The sequence below is a fragment of the Glycine soja genome, chromosome 6, assembly GCF_004193775.1.
Source record: "Glycine soja cultivar W05 chromosome 6, ASM419377v2, whole genome shotgun sequence".
In the NCBI taxonomy this organism is placed as follows: domain Eukaryota; kingdom Viridiplantae; phylum Streptophyta; class Magnoliopsida; order Fabales; family Fabaceae; genus Glycine; species Glycine soja.
The window spans coordinates 35,395,598-35,412,077 of NC_041007.1; the positions used below are offsets into that span (position 1 = coordinate 35,395,598).

Here is a 16,480-nt window from a genome sequence, read left to right on the forward strand (position 1 = left end):
ATACATCTCTTTAAACCATTTTGAAAAGGCACAATAGATCTATATATATGTGTCTGACTTCAAAAAGTAAAAAGAGATTTTAAAAAGAAAACTTAATAATCAAATGTTCTCTAAACAACTATTGGTCAAGCACTTGCAAATCAATTGAGTATTCTTCTAAGATCTTCAATTTGTATTATCATCTCTAAAGAGAGAAATTTTTCTGTACATTCTAAAGACATTATTGTGATAAAGAGATTATTCCTCTCTTAACTTGTGAGAATCCTAAACACAAGGGAGAGAAATCCCAAGATGTATTCAGAAGTTGTAAAGAGTTTACAAGGATAATGAAAAATCTCAAGTGGATTACTTGAGGACTGGACGTAGGCATGGGAAGTGACCGAACTAGGATAAAACAAGTTTGCAATTCTCACTTCTCTTATCTCAGTTATTTTATTGCAATTTACTCTGTCTTGCACATTTAAAAGAATATTATTAAATTGATTGTTTCTTCTTCTTCTGCATTCCGAGTCTATCATATATCATTTAAAATGGGGTTAAAAATTGTTAGTGAAAAAATTTTAAAACTTAATTCACCCCCTCGTAAATTATTGAGGCTACTTGTTCAACACTATGTAATATATTTATTACAATATTACTTTAGACCAAACGTTTTTTTTCACATTAAAAAAAACTATACCTACTCTCTCTATCTTATCATAATTGTCACGTTAGAAGAAAAAATAAATGTCAAAATCATTGTCACTTTGTCTTTTCAATGTCATTAATTACTCCTCTTGTTCCATCAACATTTGTGCTAGTAGCAAGTATTGATGTTGATGACAACGGTAATGATAACAATGTTGGTGGCAACAATGATAACAATAGAAAGAATCATATCAAATGTGTGTGCTTTTCTAAAACTAAAAATCAAATTCGTTTGTTTTTTTTCTTGATTTTAAAAATGAATATAAAAGTTTTAAAAATGAGTTAAAAATCATTTCAACTCCATTTTTACTAAACAATTTTATTTTTAAAATCACATTTGAAAATCAAAAATCAAAAACTCATAATCACGCCCTTAAAGATTGAAAATCAAATTTGAATTTTATGATGATTAAAAACAAAATTTAAAAATTATATGGACAATATAAAATGATATCATACATATTACCTCAAATCCACTACCGCTGGGCCAACCCTGATAGTTTAGCTTATAATAGATGGCTAATGACTCATAAAATAAATTCAAAACCCGTTCCTTCTTAATTCTTATGCCAATAGAAGAAATGGCACAGCTTTCACTTACATGATAGTTTGTGAAATGAAAAGCGTGCTCAAAAAAATATAAAACCAATCATAAATAACAATTAAGAAGCAGATGAGTTTCCTAATCAGCAAAAAACAATAATTCACGAGTTGGCTCATCCTCTAAAAATGCAAAGATACATCTATTAGTAAATAGGAATCAATGTATTATGGTACAATTTTGATGAAACTCAGCAAACACCACTAATTATACAATAATGGTGTCACTATGATTATAAAGAAAACGAAAAAGAAATATATTAATAACCACATATGTACATTTAATCAGAATAAATGTAGAAACAAAAACTCCACACAAAAATGAACTTCTAAGTCCGCTCAAGCTGGATTTAGATCCCGCGAGGTTTGGCCTTGCCATCTGTAAAAACAAAAACCATATTATTCACAAGCACATTTGATGCCGCAGATAATGTAGAAGTACAAGGACAACGATGAAAGAATTATTACTTTTATTAATAATGTATCTATTATTACTTCTGTTTAAATAATTCTTATAAAAATGTCCTTTTTTTACTATTCAATCTAATAGTTTAAAGAAATTATAGAAAAATTATTTAAAAAGGAGTGACAATAGACACATCAAAGTAGCAACAGACACTACTTTTACATTAATAAATCAGTGTAAATGATAACTTCCACAAACCTTGAGAGAAGAAATCTTGCAAGAGGGCTTAAATTGCTATTTGAATGAACTTCCTTGTTTTGTTTCTTCTTGTTATCAGACTCTGCATTTCGGTTTTCTTCAGCTGATTTGGTCTTGCTGAATATTTGGCCAGCCAGTTCTTGCAGGTCCTTCAATGAAGATTCCTTTGAACTTCACAAATAGTTTTTCTAGGCGTTATGAATTAAGATTGATAAGAGATACACATTTAATTTCCTCACATGTTGCATGATGAATGTTAGTAGAATGCAAACCTTGCCAACTGCTGAAGCAACTTTTTGACAAGAACATCACAGGATTGAGGCTTTGTACTCTCCATGTTTACAAGAGCATCGATAACAATTTGCACTATTGACCCGTCTGGATCATCAGCAACGGCCTACAAAATAAACACAAGCATACTATAACAAAATTCATAAATTATCAAATCTATTCTACCTATAATTAAGTTGCTAATTCTCATTTACTAGGGGCAAATCCACCCACCCATCCCAGAGATAACATCTTAATTTTTAAGATGCTGCTGGTTATTTAATTGCCTTTTCCTTTTGTATTTTCCTTCTTTTTCCAGAATGCACTAGTGTCTATGAGTTCAAAAACCCGTCACACAGGATTAGTAATCATTTTAATCTTTTTCAGAAAATTCAATGGTGTATCAGAATCTTGCCTCATTTCGGAAGAAATTAGTATTTCCAACATGTAACAAAAATTCAGAATATGGTCCAAATAAAAATAATTATACCTATAACAATTCTATTAGTGGAGCCCTGCAACCATTTCAACATCATTCAGTACAGTGCAAGCAGCTCTATTTGGTATCACAAACTAATTTTAAACAAGAAGAAGCCAAAATACAATTAAAATAAAATCTGTGAATTCACCTCTTTTAATGAAGGAATAAGCAAAACGGATAGCGGCGCAGAGGATGAGATTATTTTGGCACTTTCTTCATCATCAATAGAATAGTGTGATCTTGAAAATCCCTTTTGTGCATCAAAGTATTCACGAGATGGTCTGAAAAAATATTGCTTGAAAAATCAAAATCACTTAATATTTACCAATTACCAACATTATGGCAATGGAAGTACCTGGAAGAATCAGAGCTGCTTGATATTTGACCTCTCCTGCTATCCTGTACATCATTGTTGAGTTTTCCCAATGCAAATCTCTCTCGGATATTCACTTTCCTTAATCCACCTTGGATAGCAACCTTAGCCTACAAACAAAAATAGGCACAAAAATTATTTTAAAGATAAGTCATTTCAATATGGCCAAGAAATAGAATTACTTCCAAAATAATCACAAACACGTCAAGCCTCCAATAGTAAAAATGTAAATCAACATACAAAAGAACAAGAAATAATTAAACAAAAAGTACTTTAAATGGGGTTCAAGAAACCAATAGACTTTAAAAGTACTTAAAATGTATGGGTAACTTGTGAAATATGTAAATGGTACAATAAATATATTATTGACTGTTCCCCCATTAAAAAATATCACTGAAACCCTACAAACAGCAAAGAGAAAAACCAGCTTATCTTGCCCACAATTAGCATACAAGTGAAATTCACAGCTTAGATAAAAAATAAATAGAACCTCAGCAAGATTTGTAGCACTATCTTCCAGTGAGGCATTTGAATTTCTGCTATTAAGTCCCAGTCGGGACCTTGGTGTCTGTGGAGAATCAGAATCATTGTACTGGCTACGCAAAACAACAGTTCCACTAGTAGAAACATCTTCAAAAGAAGCATAGCTGCTGCTAGACTGTGTGACAATAAAATTCTTAATAAGTGAATGCATTGAAGAGCAACAATAACTAACCAGGTTTAAAATTTGAATTTGAAAAAAAAAATACTGAGCATGAAAAATACCCGGGAACTTTGGTCACGAAACAGTGATGGCTGGGGTCCTTTTGGAGACCGAATAACAACAGTTCCTGATCCATTCCCAGAAAATTCATCCTGCTAAATTGAGGATTCACTTTATCAAAGCATGTTCAAGTTTAAAATGAAGTTCAACCTAGTTCATGGGATTTTCATCATACTTGATGATTAATGCAACTTTTTATATGCTATTAGGTGAACTCTTTAAATGATTATACTACTGTAGACATTTTAGTTGTTGTATATATGTCTACTATATGGGCAGCAAGAAGGACAGAAAATTTTATCAGCTTCAGCTCAAAATATCTCTAAAAATACAGCATGTTACAACTCACAGACAAGCATTTATCACAGATCCAATGTTTCAGAAACAAATGAAAAGTCCCCCAAATTCCTTGTGTGGAGATATATCATTTAATTGAACTGAACGATTTTTAAAAGGAAAGACAAGCATAGTGAGAGTCAATTACATCTTCAAGGTGATTATCAGGATGTTCATCATGGTAGGCAACTCCAAGATCTTTTCCAAAATAAGTTTCTAGTGACTCATTATGTGCACTTTTATTGTCAGATCCCACTTGATAGCCACTCTCTGGACTTTTTCTTTGGTTAAGCTGATGATTTGAAAGTTCAATTTTCTTATCTCTAAACTGTGGTGGCCGTGAGACACTACGAAAGGTTCCAGTACCTTGAGATCCACCAATACTGAAGTCCCATCCAGAACTTCTCAGGGATTTACCTTGGCCACTGCAATTTAGAAATTGTCCATCAGAAAATTTACTGTAACATAAAAAGCAGTAACTAAACACTTGTAACCTACCTAGGCTGATTAGTTTCGTCACCCCTTAAATCTTTGGCAACCTTAATAGTATCAGATGCCTCCCCCATCCCCCTTGGGGCATTTCTAGGTGTCATCTGATCTTCCTTTATTTGGTACTTTGGACGCTCCCTGTCATGGAAACACAAAGCATGGAGTCAACCCCAAGCTGAGAAATAACGGGATTTTTCTTATGCTCTGTTCATGCATAGTGTTCAAAATGTATCGGCACAATGATTTTAATAGTTACTTCAAAAATCACATCTTTTGAATTCAAATACATAAACTAATGATTAGCAAATAAAAAGGAAAAAGAAGAAAAGATGGGAAAAAAAACTCAACAGACGAAGGAAAAAAAGTAGAATAAAGTACACAAGATATAGCAAGTAATAACTAATACCTTATTCTCTCTAATAGCTTTGGACTCTTCCTAGCATTCCGAATGAAACGATGTCTAAGAAGCTCCTTAGCACTTGGCCTCTGGGATTAAAAGCCATTAAATGGGGGGTAAGTTAGGGAAGAGACTAACAGAAAGAGCCAGCTTTGCTGGTTCTGATACAAGTTCAGTATAACAAGCTACCAACTAGGGAAAACTCGTCAATACATTGCACCAGGTTGACAGATACAAATTTCAATAGGACAAATCCAAACAAATAAATACATATCCCACTACATATTAATTTAGGGTACAAACTTAACATATATGAATTCCAATATTTGTTATTATTCTCCCCCCACCCCCATACATAGACACTGGTCTAACATACAAAGCAATAAAGAAAAATAAATGATAGTGAGAATAGGTAAAGCATAGACACTTGCCTCGGCAGGAACCTTCTTCAAGCACAATGAAACAAATTCTTTCATATAGCGAGAAAAGTGTTCATCTAGCTGGACAAAATATCATTAAATGTTAACTCTTTTTTTAGCTGGGAAAAAAATCTCCATCTCAACTTTATGAAGTCAAAATACTTTGCAACTTTAAACATCAATTAATCTGATATTATAAAACACAGAACTTGTGGTGGATTCTCTCGGGGTATGATGAAAAGCACTCTCATTGGATGAAGATCAGCAAGTGGAGGCTCCCCTTTTGCCATCTCTATTGCAGTAATGCCCAGAGACCATATATCTGCCTGTATAAACAAGATACAGAGTGATGATTCTTAGGGGATAAAAACAAAAAACAATAAAGGAACAGAGAATAAAAAGAAACATGTTAGCATGAACTCAAAGAAAACATAAATGATTTTTGTAGTAACTATAAAAATACCTTCACATTATATCCTTCTGAGTTTTGAATAACCTCAGGAGCCATCCAAAATGGTGTTCCTACAAAGGTCTGTAGTTATCAAACAATTAGCATATCCAGTCGAAATGAAGTGCACTAATTAATATTATCATTAATTAAATATGTTTACCTTTCTCCTTGATATAGTTCTTGTTAACTGTGCAGAAACACCAAAATCTGCAACCTGTAAGAAAGTCACAAAATCACATAGAAATTCATATGCAAATGCATGTTAGTTCACATCTCAAATTATTTTATGTATCATTTTTTGAAGTCGTCTGGTCATAAAAAAAATTGGATTATAGCCTCTCAGAATAAGACACATACCTTTACATCACCATTATCAGTCAATAAAATGTTTGCAGCTGCAAAATTGATATTGAAATTCTATGAATGATAGAGCTAATAAAAAATTGAAGTCCATGATTATAAAATTTCTAATTATGGGAGGGGGAAAGCTGTTTCAAAGCACAGGAAAAACAATGGAGAGAATGTCACTGTTGATACCTTTAATGTCTCTATGAATTTTTCCTTCATTATGTAGGTAATCAATTGCATGAAGCAAATCACGTAGAATGCAAGCAATTGACATTTCATCAAGTGGAGGACCTGATTGGAGCTGCAAAAGCACCATATAGCCATATTGGACATTAGCAGGAAAAATTATACAAATAATTAAAAATAAAATGTAATGGAATTATAGGGTTTTGGAAGAGAAGGAAAAACAGATAAATAAAGATTATGAATAATATTCTGAGATTAATATGGAGTGTAATAATATAATCCAAAATACTAACCAAATGTTATTATTATTAGTGATAATTTGGTCCGGTACTAGTTTAGTATTACTTGTGCAACAAGCCAAAGCTCACTAATATGACAATAAGATTACTAACCCTTAATTGAAGAAGATAGTAGGAAACATAATGAATAGGAAATAGCTCCTAGTATTTCGTATAAGATGATTAATTGATTTGATAATATATTCTGAAACTGAAGATACTCTAAAGATTTACAAATATATTCTAGAGATGATAAGACATTCTAGAACAGCATAAATTCCCTAGCTACCAAAGATAACAATTAACAAGAACTTAAACTTTCCTAAGTTTCAGCATTTGAAAGTTTCAAACCACGGGAGAACTAATGAGATTCAATAAAAACTTTGAAATTGAATACGAGGCTGGTGTGAGTCACAGACTCACAGCTAACACAAGTCACCATCAGAATGATCATTCTAGGGAAGAGTCCAAGTAGGATTGTCGGTAGGAAGAGAATGGTATTATAAACATCAGCATTAAAATTTATGTAGGATTTGGATCATCATTCTAATTCTCCCCCTACGTATATGCTAGCATTCGAAAAACCAACAATAACAACAAATAAGAGAAAAGAAGGAAAAAGGTCACCAAAAAGTGAAACACGGCAAAACAACAGGAGACAGAAGAGAAATAAAAACTACAGTGAATCATAAGGGAAAGACATCATGTAAGAGGAGTTCTAGATTTTAAGGAACTCGGCAATGGAATAGTGGCAAGACTAGGTTACAAATGGTACAACTCAAATACCATGTAAGAAATACCTCCTAAGATTGCTTCTCCAATTAGATGATCGATTCATTGATCCCAGACTATATTCTTAAGATATTATAAATATATTATGAAGATATGCTAAGATATTCTAAAATACTCGAGATATTCTAACAAAGTTAAAGGTGAATAATGACCATGTATATATTTCATTTTTCTTTTGCAGTGTGTGGGAGATTAAAAAAGAAAACGAGTAAGAAAAAAGAAATGGGAACAAGGAAGGACACAAAATCCTTATAGAAATTACAACAAGCAATAAATGTAGTCAGAGACTCAGAAAAAAAAAAAACAACTGACAACAATCTACAAGTATATTTGGTACCATGCATAAAGAAATTATAATTTAAACCAAACTTAATTCTTCATTGAAATATGCAACATTACACTAATTTTAAACATTTATCTGGCCCACTAGAACAATGGGGTAGTCTATCACCCTCATAAATCCCATCCGTCCCAATTAGATCCAAACCTTGGACGTCCAAGACAAAGTGTAGCAAGTCCCTAACTGTTGTGGTCTCCCCTTATGAGCAATCTAAGCATACTATTAATGTTTATATGCAAACATGAAGATGTAACCAGATTTTCAACTCAAGAATTGTGCTTTAAGAAAGAATTCAACGTGTGAAAAAATTCAAGAACTAGCAAGGGATGTTCTATTAATGGAGGCAACTTCTGAAGAAGAGCAACATTATTTTCAAACATTGAACATATAGAAGCAAGTCAATAGAAGTAACCTACTAGATCAGCAACAGAACCTCCAGCCATGTATTCCATTATTATCCAAAGTTTAGTTTGATTAAGAAAGGAACCATAATACTCAGTAATGTATGGAGATCGACATTGAGACAGAACAGAAATTTCCTGGGAAAAAAAAAATAATAGAAGAAAAAGCATTAAACATTTGGTAAAAGATAAATATTTAAAGTAGTCATAACCTGTAAGATTCTATGTATACCTTCTGAATGTCCTCAATTTCATCCTCTCTGCAGATGGTGGAAAAGAAAGAAGGGGAATGTTACAAAGTAACGCTAAGCAACAATTGCATCAGAATTATGAATTCAACAAGGCAATAAAATGTAGATAAGAATCACAACATTCTACAAAGAGATAATCTAAATTAAATACTTAACATATATTAGAAGGTCCACTTGGTTTTGCTACAAATGTGTGCTACTTCCCTATATTGTTAAATGGATGAAATGCAAGTCACTAAAATAAATAAATAAAAAATCTATTTTCAGTTAATAGTGTTCAACTTTTAATTGGAGAACAAAAATTTAAATGGATGTTGCCCCATATCCTTATAAGATTGTTCGCAACTTCTTGCATTGAGTAGAATGTTACCCTAACAGAGTTCAATGTTACCAAAAAGAATAGTATTTAACGCCTACAGTTACGGTGAACATGTACCAATATCCGCATTTGTGGAGAGTAATTGTCATCCTTGTAATAGGTGTTGTGGTTTAACAACAATTTTCCATCACTTTCTGTTAGAGATCTAAAATCATTCATTTGTCTTCACCTAATACCTTGAGCTTTTGAGATAGTTGGGGCATGACATGTTATCATATTTGGGCCACTTGTAAATGTCCAATCCTGCAAACTTTACATTCTGAATTCCCAATCCTGAGCCTGAGTGGTGAGTTAAGATCTCACATTGGCTAGATGTATACCCTAAGTACTCTGTATAACAATGACTTGGCCACTTGGGTAATCCTCTCCTTTGAGTTAGCTTTTAGGATTGTGTTATAACCAGTTCATTCTCAATTTAAATAAAAACAAGAAAATATGACTGCTCTCAAAGATATTGCCAACTTTTGTTTTGTTTTTTGTTTCCCATAGGTATCCTCCTTCAGACATAAATCCTATTTGAGTCATGGTCGAACACTAAATGTGGACAGCTATTCCAACAGTGATTCAAACCATGGTTTGCCACATTGTGGGAGACTAGATAAAGTATGTGAAATGGCCATAGGTAAACAACAAGAAACTTTTTTTCAGTTTTTGGGACCAACAAATTTGATTAGTGATAGAACATAGGACCATGGAGAAAACTCATCTAATAAATGCTCCTATTAATTGTACCAAAATTATGAGTAATTAAGTGCAGTGGATAGATCGATACAGCTGCAGGATTCCTTACTTCTTTTACAGAGAACATATTAAGGAAGACAAGGAGAAACTGTTATTTTCCAGTGCAGTACTTGATGTTTATTTAATAATTCTAATAAACAAACAATTGGTTATAATCTAGTGTAAGATGTTTTAATGTATTTTCAGATACCCATTTTTATAATTAGTTAATGTACCAAATAAATACAACCAATCCCGCAGTTCTTTGAATTTTAACATTGTTAAAAAGAATATACTTACGATTCTTCCAAATCAATCACTTTGATAGCAACTTCTTTGTTGAGCTCCCTGTCAAACCTGGGAAAAGAGAGAGTGCAACCAAGTGAGAAATACTCATTATCCATAACTTTAGGTTCTTTTAATAAAAGTTATCCAAGAGCAATTGCCCTCCTTACACAAGGTTATTCACATTGCCAGCTAGGTAGCTTTATGAGAACTATTGCCCTACTGTTAACACATCATGTTAAAGATGCAACGACAACAGATGCTTGAATAGTTAGTAATTTAGAATCAGTTCCTGATATGTAAAGTGCACAGTTTCTCTTATCTCTCTCTCTCCTCTATGTTCTGTTATTCTTCTGTCTTCCCTTCTTCCTTTCTCTTTCTTTTTGTTTCTTTCTTTTCCCACCAAAATTCTATATCAGTGCCACTAAACATTCTTTCATTTCTTTTTTCTTTAAACATAGAATAGAACCCAGTCAGCAATGTTATACTCAATTTGAGTTGCGGAATTGCCACTGAACATAAGAACCTTGATTTGAGAAACAAAACTATCTTTAATACTACTGTAAGTTAACATGTGAGAAAGATATGGTTCAATTTTCAAACTTTGAAATAATAAGCCAATAAAATCATGTCCAAACATGAAGTTTTCCTCCATTACAATGGATTCCCGGCAATTATCAGATCATCAGAATCAACCAACAATCAAATATTCAGCAGTCAAAAGAGATCTAGTGTAGTTTGGGCATCAAGAGTGCTGAAATGTTGAGTGTTAATAAAACAGAATGTTAAGTGGTTTAATATTTATGCCTCATTTTCCAAATTTCGGAGAATAAAATTCAAAGAATAAGTATGACATTCATAAAATTCAAATATCAATAACGAGTGATACAACATTGATACTAAGGTGGAGATATATGTTTGGCCCAGTGGTTGGGGTATGGTGAAGGGAGAATGGAGGAGGGAGGGGGGAGAGGTTGCGGGTTCGAATCCCCCCAACTAACATTTCTAACAAAACTAACATTTGCCAATAAAAAAAATCGTACTAAGGTTTCCTAACCTACTCATCTCTTCACCAACAATAAACCATTTATTTACCCTTGCATCAAATACATATGCCAACACAGTACATTCTATAGTCCTTCACTATCAAATGAGCAAGTAAAGAAAAGCATAACATTTTTATCAAAAGAACAAAAAGTTAAGAAAATTCCACCTGCAGAAGCAACAAGACAGAAAACCTCACACTATGAAACACACCCTTGAACTCGACATGAAAAGGTAATTCAATTTCTCAGTACACAATACAATTAGCTCTAATGTCCAAAATCAAACACTTACCCTTTGTACACATCGCCAAATGATCCCTGTCCAATGAGCTCCAGTGAACTAAATCTTGCCCCTGCAGCCTCAGCCAGGCCTGCTATGTCAGCCATTCTCAGGAGCAATCAACCCTTCAGAACCCTCACACACTGCCCACTACACAATCATCTGAAAAAATATCAAACATCACACTTGAGACACACAGCCCCATCATCCAAATCAAACCCAAACACACACCCCAACTATTGACTTTCAAAAATGACAGCAATAATCAATCAAAATCAATAAAAAAGACAAAAAAGAAAAAAAAATCAAAGCCAACCCCACTACCCGAAGTAAACCAAACATCAGGGGGGGGACCAAAAAACCCAAAATTTGTAAAAGAAAAAAAACGAAAAGACAAAACCAGCAATAGCAATCTGAAAAGCAACTCAATGCGGCAAAACACTGCACTTGGACTCAAAGCAAAGCAAAATAGAAAGATGGGGTGTGAGCATGTGTGAGTGTGAAATAAAAAGTTAGGTGGAAGTGCGATGCTACTGAAGTGACCACGCAACAGAATTGAATGCGCGAGGGTACTGAGCGAAAACGAAAGGAAAGCGAAACAGCAACAGCAACAGCATCAACTTCGCATGAATGAATGAAGATTTTGTACGAATCGTAGAGAAATGGGAATAGGAACGGAAACTCACCAAGAGCAAGATGATGGTGAATTCCAAGTTGGGGCTTTTTTGTTTTGCTTCGTTTCGTTCCACACAAGAATCGACTGCCAAGTATTTTGTGTCAGTGTTTGTCTGTTTAATACTAGTAACTAGTAATGATGTCCCGAGTCTTGACTGTCTTCTCCCCTATTTCTTTTATTATTAACAATAATTAATACAGTAATTGGCTAATTAATTTTTTTATACGAAATACTTCCGAAGCACAATTAATTTTTGACGAAAATCTCAAATACATACATAGATAAATATATTTTTTTCATGACACAATTTATTCCTTATTTCAATGTTAATCAGATTTGAATCTGACCACAAGTAATTAAAACTTTTTCTATCACGGTTGTTGGTTAATTGGTTAATTAATTAATAATAAAGTCTTCTCCCTTATTTGTATTATTAATTATATTAATTGATTGTGCTATTAATGAATTACTATTATTAATTAGTGAATTATTAATGATTTTGTGCCTCCTAAAACTATTCATGGCTGTCTGTATCGAAAATTCCTATCTTTCATACGGTGCGTTTTGTTTTGTTTTATTTTTTTTATAAAAGAAAAAATGTTGACCAGAAGTCTAGAAGTACAAGACATGTTTTATAGTACATTTTGTTTGAAGGTAAACAAAGTCATCTTGGTCTTAAAAGGACAAAATATTCATGTTAATATTTGAAATCAAGAAAATTCTAACTAAACTTTCTGAATTTTCTTGTTATTTCATTTAAGTATCTAAACTTGACTATAATTCAACAACAACAAAAATCTAAACTTTACTATTTATTATTATAACTTAAGTCATACATTTTTATTATTTTGACTTAAAGTAATTTACAATTTACATTTTTAAAGACTTTTTCATTTTCATAATTTTAAAGATTAATGTGATAGTGTTATATACTATTGGGAACCCCAGTGAACCTCTACCCTTTTGTTTTATGAGAAGAAAAGTTATACATTCACAAAATATAAAATTTTATATTATCATCTTATTATAACACATCATATATAATTAGTTTTATATAAAATAATTTTATATTTTGAGTGCAGAATCGTTATACTCTTATATTACACACTTTATTTATTGAAATTCAGGTTGAGCTTTTCTTAACAAGAATTTTATATTTTGAAAAATAATATTTATTGCATTTATAATATATTTTTTATAAATAAATAAGATAGATTTTTTATATAATATCAGTTATTGCATTTATTAAATAAAATATATAATTAACTTTTATTATATTATTAAATACGATATTTATTAAATTATTAATTTTCATATTTTTGGTCAACATATGAATCCATATACATTAGAGATATATTATTAAATAAAATTTAATTTTTACAAAATTAAATACCTGAATATATACATATATACAAATATTAAAATTTATTATTTTCAACGTTTTAAAAATATTAGTTTATAAAATAAAATTTAAAAAAGTAAAAAAAAAATATGCATACTTGAAGAATTTTTAGAATTACGATTTTTGAAAAGAAGGTTTTGACTTCCTTCCTTTCCGTGTATGTTTTGCAAAATTCTTCATCCCAAAGCACTGTTACGTAAGGAAGCACTGGTAAACAAAATAGTAGAACTATGAATGAAGTAACATCCATCATATTTCAAAACAATTCACGAGATACACAAGTGTTTTCAAACTAGCGGGCCACTCCAACTTGAACCTTCGTGGTGTCTATGATGAAATACTAATAGAATCCCTAATTTTAGGGGGGTGTATTGGATTGGGATTTTGAGAAAATATTTTGACAAAAACAATCTTGAAGATTTTAAAAGATTATGTGGGATTGTATTGATTTTGTGGGATTTTAAAAGATTTTTTTTTAAAAGACTTTTTACAATCAGGATTCTTAACCCAAGATTTTAATGGATTTCTAACACAGATTTTTAAGATTTCAAAGTACTTTATGGATTTTTAAGATTTTGAAAGATTAATACATTTTAAACAAAAAAATAACGGAAGTTACAAAAGTGAATGAAAAAGATGATAAATAAATTATAATGTTTGAATAAAGAAAATAAAAACGATAGAAATTTTAAACCTTTTAATAACAAAGTCATTATTGCCTAAAAAAATAATAACAAAGTGATTCTCACTTCATGTTCGCCTAATTATTAGCATTTCTCCACATATCTGAACCTATATTAGTCCTCCATATATTAGCATCTTCTCGTTCCTGCTCTTGTGTTTGAACAATGGGTTCATGATCATTGTCTTCGTAATTTGGTAACACTGAAGATGAAGATGAAGACTCGTCAGTAGGTTCCACTGGAAATTCATCAGAACGACATTCTTTGCGAAGAAAATTATGAAGTGCTGCACATGCCAACACAAGCTCTGCTTGTGTTTTAAATAGAAATGGAGGTGCTGACTTAAAAATTGTGAACCGCGATTTAAAAATACCAAATATCCTCTCAATCACATTCCTTAAGGATGCATGCCGAAGATTAAATAATTCCTTTTCATTTTCAGGGTCATTACCGTGACCTGCAAAATCTTGTAGATGATATCGTACACCTCGATATGGGACTAAAAATTTGCGTCGATTAGGAAATCCACAATCCACCAGATAATACTTACCTTGGGGCACTTTAAGTCCATTCTTCCTTGCCAAAGCATCACTTAACACCTTGGAATCATGTGCTGAACCCTCCCACCCGCTAAGAACGTACATGAATTCCAAATCAAAGTTACAAGCAGCTAATACATTTTGTGATATATTTCCATGACGATCACGATAACTGCTTACATCTCGTCCTTTTACTGATGCAGGAATATGTGTACCATCAATAGCTCCAATGCAATCCTAAAGTGTGTGTATCAATAATCATAAATATTATTATAATAATCACAATTATAATTATAATTTTGTTATAATTAGATAATGATCACATACCTTAAAATAAGGATAAAACCTTGTGCTTTCCCTTATTTTTGCAGGCACAGTTGAGCCTGGTCTAACCATTAAATCAGGTGCTAATGAGTTCAGAGCTGATATGCTGGTTCATAGTTATTTGGTGTTATGAATGTATCACTATTAGGATCATATGAAAATTCTTCTATCCCAACAGTTCTATTTTCTGGCTCAAAAGTTGTTGCATCAGTATCATCTGGATCGACTGATATAGAATTATTCCCGCTAGAAACTCCACCCCCAACAACAATCTTCAAATACTCATAATCAACCATACTTTTTCCTCGAAGTTTGCTGTGACTTGGGTGGGACTAAAAAAAAAATCATTGTTAATATACTACAAATATTATAATTTACTAAATTTATAACTATTAATATATTTAAAAGATTATGAACTTAGCTCACCTTTAAGTAATCTTTCCATACATCCTCATGAGCAGTGAAAGTTTTTCCAATTGGGTCTCATCCAAAGCCAGAGTTGTTGCGCATAAGGGTTGACATCATGTTATACTGGTTTCGAAACCACTTCATCCGACTCAAATAATGACTATAAGTTTTAGGGAATTTAGTTTTTGCATTGAGTTGAGGAAGTATTATTCGTTCTACATTTTGTTTGCTAAGTGACCCATTGGCATCACGCAATCCCCTATTCATAGCATCCACCAAGAGGTGCAACAACTCATTGGTATCCTCCATAGTCCAAGATACATAATTATCTTTGTCTCTACTATTTCCTTTGTTATTTTCTTGTGAATCCCCCATTTGATCGCTAATATATATATAAGAAACTAGTTATTTGACAAAAATAGTTATTATTTCCTAATTGTCAAAAGTATAGTGACTATATCCCGAATAATATAAAATTCAATAGAAAAACCAATAAAAAACTACCTAATAATAAAATAAGGGTCATGCTAACATGTGCACTTAGGGCACATGTTAAGGATACTTCCAATAGTAACTATGTCTTAAAAACAACAATTTTTTACTTTTAAAAAAGTAAATTGCACAACTTTCAATACAAAATTTCTATACATAATACACTAACAAGTGTCTTAAGGGCACATGTTAGCATTTTCCATAAAAATAATACTCATATATCATAAAATCATTTTAAAAAAACTATTAACAAAATAACAATAATAATAACACAATAACAATTAAAAAATTATTAACACAATAATAATAATAACACACTGTCAAAAAAATAATAATAACACATTAATAATTAACATTTTAATAATAACACAAGAAAATAATAATAATAATAATGGACGTTGTAAAAAAACAAGTTGAAGAAACAGAAAAAAAAAAAGAGTTTTTTTATTTTGATTTGCATATACAGTACTAAAAAAAAAACAATATGAAATCTTGATGCATATCAATTGCCATTCTTTTGATGCATATTCATTGTCTGGACGTTGAAAACAATATGAATACGAAATCTTGAAGCATATACAACACCCTTTTCTTTTGATTTGCGTAATATACATATAGTATGAACAATATTGACTATCGATTGCCATTAAAAAAATAGGTAAAATTGATTAAAAAGACTTTTTAGTTCCTTTGAAATTGATTTAAATCAGTTTCCAAAAG

The 16,480-nt window shown here is 31.7% G+C and overlaps 2 protein-coding genes across 8 annotated transcripts; both read right to left on the reverse strand.

Annotated features, from left to right (window-relative positions):
• Positions 1 to 1,406: 1,406 nt before the first annotated feature.
• LOC114416838 (germinal center kinase 1-like) lies at positions 1,407 to 12,050 on the reverse strand. 7 transcript variants are annotated; one of them, XR_003667601.1, is made up of 21 exons: positions 11,923 to 12,050; positions 11,249 to 11,398; positions 9,926 to 9,982; positions 8,508 to 8,535; positions 8,291 to 8,413; positions 6,468 to 6,579; positions 6,288 to 6,325; positions 6,091 to 6,144; positions 5,943 to 6,011; positions 5,689 to 5,805; positions 5,492 to 5,560; positions 5,070 to 5,149; positions 4,673 to 4,801; positions 4,323 to 4,599; positions 3,841 to 3,933; positions 3,566 to 3,733; positions 3,058 to 3,185; positions 2,851 to 2,983; positions 2,224 to 2,348; positions 1,952 to 2,139; positions 1,407 to 1,666 (listed from the first exon to the last, which is right to left on the reverse strand). XR_003667601.1 is itself a non-coding variant. In XM_028381869.1 (21 exons), the coding sequence occupies exons 2-21, from the start codon at positions 11,341 to 11,343 to the stop codon at positions 1,627 to 1,629; spliced, it is 2,103 nt and encodes a 700-aa protein (XP_028237670.1). In that variant the 5' UTR covers positions 11,344 to 11,398; positions 11,923 to 12,050; the 3' UTR covers positions 1,407 to 1,626. The 7 variants fall into 7 exon arrangements, 6 of the variants coding, with proteins under 6 accessions (XP_028237670.1, XP_028237666.1, XP_028237669.1 ...); XM_028381869.1 differs by having other exon boundaries at positions 1,952 to 2,122; positions 3,841 to 3,930; XM_028381865.1 differs by having other exon boundaries at positions 1,952 to 2,122.
• A 1,907-nt stretch (positions 12,051 to 13,957) lies between these two features.
• On the reverse strand, positions 13,958 to 14,954 carry LOC114416839 (protein ALP1-like). Its single transcript, XM_028381872.1, has 2 exons — positions 14,864 to 14,954; positions 13,958 to 14,773 (listed from the first exon to the last, which is right to left on the reverse strand). Exons 1-2 carry the CDS (start codon positions 14,930 to 14,932, stop codon positions 14,075 to 14,077), a joined length of 768 nt encoding a protein of 255 aa, XP_028237673.1. The 5' UTR covers positions 14,933 to 14,954; the 3' UTR covers positions 13,958 to 14,074.
• Between the last annotated feature and the right edge of the window lie 1,526 nt (positions 14,955 to 16,480).

Bases quoted from the DNA above. Each gene is read 5' to 3' on its own strand.
- LOC114416838 (XM_028381865.1), bottom strand. From the start codon at position 11,343: ATGGCTGACATAGCAGGCCTGGCTGAGGCTGCAGGGGCAAGATTTAGT. The intron at 8,414-8,507 runs GTATACATAGAA...TTTTTTTCCCAG, and splicing joins AAATTGAGGACATTCAGAAG to GAAATTTCTGTTCTGTCTCA. The intron at 3,186-3,565 runs GTTCTATTTATT...TTTTGTTTGTAG, and splicing joins GTGCTACAAATCTTGCTGAG to GCTAAGGTTGCTATCCAAGG.
- LOC114416839 (XM_028381872.1), bottom strand. From the start codon at position 14,932: ATGGTTAGACCAGGCTCAACTGTGCCTGCAAAAATAAGGGAAAGCACA. The intron at 14,774-14,863 runs GTATGTGATCAT...CACACACTTTAG, and splicing joins GGTTTTATCCTTATTTTAAG to GATTGCATTGGAGCTATTGA.